This window comes from Setaria italica, chromosome IX, assembly GCF_000263155.2.
Source record: "Setaria italica strain Yugu1 chromosome IX, Setaria_italica_v2.0, whole genome shotgun sequence".
In the NCBI taxonomy this organism is placed as follows: domain Eukaryota; kingdom Viridiplantae; phylum Streptophyta; class Magnoliopsida; order Poales; family Poaceae; genus Setaria; species Setaria italica.
Window position 1 is genome coordinate 39,257,405 of NC_028458.1, and position 2,803 is coordinate 39,260,207.

General features: G+C 60.0%; 1 protein-coding gene across 1 annotated transcript; it reads right to left on the reverse strand.

Moving 5' to 3' along the window:
• Nucleotides 1–317: 317 nt before the first annotated feature.
• On the reverse strand, nucleotides 318–1,375 carry LOC101786712 (expansin-B9). The gene is made up of 3 exons (XM_004983689.1): nucleotides 1,070–1,375; nucleotides 770–954; nucleotides 318–642 (listed from the first exon to the last, which is right to left on the reverse strand). Exons 1-3 carry the CDS (start codon nucleotides 1,373–1,375, stop codon nucleotides 318–320), a joined length of 816 nt encoding a protein of 271 aa, XP_004983746.1.
• Nucleotides 1,376–2,803: the final 1,428 nt, after the last annotated feature.

Here is a 2,803-nt window from a genome sequence, read left to right on the forward strand (position 1 = left end):
GGGAGGAGGATCCGACAGCTGATAGCCGTTTGAGCCGTGCCTTATGCGAGCCGGCCCATTAAGCGTGCCGTGCCCGTGCCGGCACTACGGGCCAAATTGGCGGCCCAGACACAGCACTAACGCCGTGCCGTGCCTGGCACTAGCACGATGGCTCACAAGCTGGGCCGTTTTTGGGCCGTGCTTCTTCGTGTCGTGCTCAGGCCGACCCGTAGTGTTAGTGCCAAATGGAAATCTATAGACCCGACCCCGATTACATAAGAATTCAGAAACCTCATCAATCTGGTTAACAGCACATGCTAGATGAGCATGGCAGAAATCTAGAACTGGATGTTGGACTTGTAGACGGTGCTGGGCTTCCAGTTCTCCGGAATGACGTCGGTGGCGACCAGCTTCTTGCCGGACTCACTGGTGAGGCGGATGGAGAAGGGCCCCCTGAGCGCCTTGGGCGTGTCCATCCTCCAGATGGCGCCCCACGAGAGCTTCATCGGCTTCCACTCCGGCGACGCCCTCTCCTTGAGGTCCATCTGCACGATGTCGCCGTCGTTCGCGACGAACTTCACCAGCACAGCCAGGTAGTTGGGGTTGGAACCATGCTCCACGTGGAACACGATCTTCTGCCCGGCCGCGTACTTGCACCGCACCCTGCATGCAAGGTCCATGTCATTATTTTTGCATGCGTGCAGGGATACCGCATACACAGATCATGAAGAAGTTTTAATTATTTGATCGAGCAGTAGTAATGAACTAATGATGATGGATCATGGCGGACCTCCTGAACTGCAGGTCGATGATGCCGCGGTGGCGGAGCTTGTCGCCGAGCCCGGCCTGGGCCATGGAGCCGAACGCCGTGCCGCTGAGGTCGAAGTGGTAGGGGGCGATGGGGTCGTAGTTCATGTCGGTTATGAACACCGTCACCGGCTTGTTGGAGCACTCCTCTGGCGCACCGCATCTGATCTGCACGCACGCGGCAACGGACAGTTCGTTGCATTGATCAAGTTCGTCAAGAACTCAGGATCTCATTCCCAATCCCACGTATGCTAGTCAAGCAATTTAATTGACACGTGCGTACCTGGTAGCACGAGCCGCAGCCCTTGCCGTCCTTGAAGATGGGGAGGTTGCCGCAGGCCGTCATGCCGCTGTAGGGCGGCAGGTTCACGTTCTTGATCCCGCACGCACCGCCGTTGTCGTCGGGGCCGGCGCCGACGGGCTGGCCGTACCAGGTGGCCTTCGCGGCGAGCCACCTGCCGCCGTAGTCGGTCGTGATGTTGGGGCCCGGCGGCACCTTGGGGGCTGATGGGTCGCACGACCCGCCGGCGACGAGCGCCGCCAGGACGACGGCGGCCGCGGCCACGACGACATTGGGCAGGGATCCCATTCCCATCTTGCTACTCTTACGACTCGAATGTGCGTGTATAGTAGATCAGTGCGTGCGTAGCTGTGACAGACGACGGGCTACTTATAGAGCGGAGGCTGGAGAGGCAGGGTGGCCGGGCGGCCGCCGGCATCGTCGGGACTTGCGACGTGCGAGCGCCACTGGTTTCAAACGCACGTACGGGCGCGTGGTTTGGGGGGGCTGTTTCGGCGGAGCTGCCGGCGTTCGGCCGGCCGTGCACGCGAATGCGATCTATGGTGATTAAATGCTGGGAGTATTTGCGGCGTCTGTGTTCGGTGGTTTCCATCTACGATCGCCATCGGATCCTCGCAGATTTGATTCTCGCACGAGTGGAGATGGAATGTTGGTTTCTCTTCTCGGCTGCCTTGGTATTTATTAGCAATAAGCCAATAATATCGTGCTCGGGATTACCTATAAGAACTTAGAGCCTGTTTGGCAGAGCTCCACGTAGCTCCAGATCCTCAAAAACAGCTCTGCTCCCAATTTTTTCAGCCAAACAGTTTTAGCTCTAGCAACTCCACCGCAGAGCTGCTCCACGAAAACGGTGGATCTACCCCCAGATCCATGGATTTGGTGGAGCAGCTCAGGGGGTGCTCCATGAAATCAATTTTGGTGGAGTTGGAGAAAATTACCCACCACTGTCACTCATTAGTGGAAAATGACCGGTTCATTCTATTTTCTTTTCTTCTTCTCCGTGCAACACGCTGCCGTCCTTATCTTCTGTCGTTGTCCGCCCCTGTCCGCCAGAGCGCCGCCTGCCCCTGCTCGCCCCGCCCGCCATGCTGGCTCCGCCCGCTAGAGCCCCGCTCGCCAGAGCCCCGCGCTGCCCCTGCTCGCCCCTGCCACGGGAGCCCCGCCCGCCCCTGCTGCCGGAGGCCGCCCCGCTAGAGCCCCGCTCGCCCCTGCTGCCGGAGCCCGCCCCGCTGGAGCCCTACCCGCCCCTACCGTCGGAGCCCGCCCCGCTGTAGCCCCGCCCGCCCCTGCCACTGGAGCCCACCTTGCTGGAGCCCCGCCCGCCCCTGCCGCTGGAGCCATGCCCGCCCTTGCCGCCAGAGCGCAGGAGGGCGGTGGGTCCGTAGGCGCGGCAGGGGAGGCAGCGGAGGCGTGGGGAGGTCACACTCGCCGCGAAGAAGACGTTTTTTTTTTAATTCTGATGCATGGGTCCAAATTGCCAGTGAGACAAAGATAAGAGTGGAGTTTTATCAAACACTTTTTGAGATTTCAGATCCACGGTGGAGCAGCTTTATGGTGGAGCTAGCTGGATCTATGGATCTGGAGCTGTTTTTCCAGAGCTGGCTGGATCGCCACTCCTCCTGCTCTTCCTTTCGGCCCACTCAGCCCATCACGACCGGCCCAACCAGCCAGATTGTGCCGTAAGGAGGTGCCCAACACAACCAGCCCAACACAACC

Bases quoted from the DNA above. Each gene is read 5' to 3' on its own strand.
- LOC101786712 (XM_004983689.1), bottom strand. From the start codon at position 1,375: ATGGGATCCCTGCCCAATGTCGTCGTGGCCGCGGCCGCCGTCGTCCTG. The intron at 955-1,069 runs GTACGCACGTGT...GCGTGCGTGCAG, and splicing joins GCTGCGGCTCGTGCTACCAG to ATCAGATGCGGTGCGCCAGA. The intron at 643-769 runs GTCCGCCATGAT...CCTTGCATGCAG, and splicing joins ATCGACCTGCAGTTCAGGAG to GGTGCGGTGCAAGTACGCGG.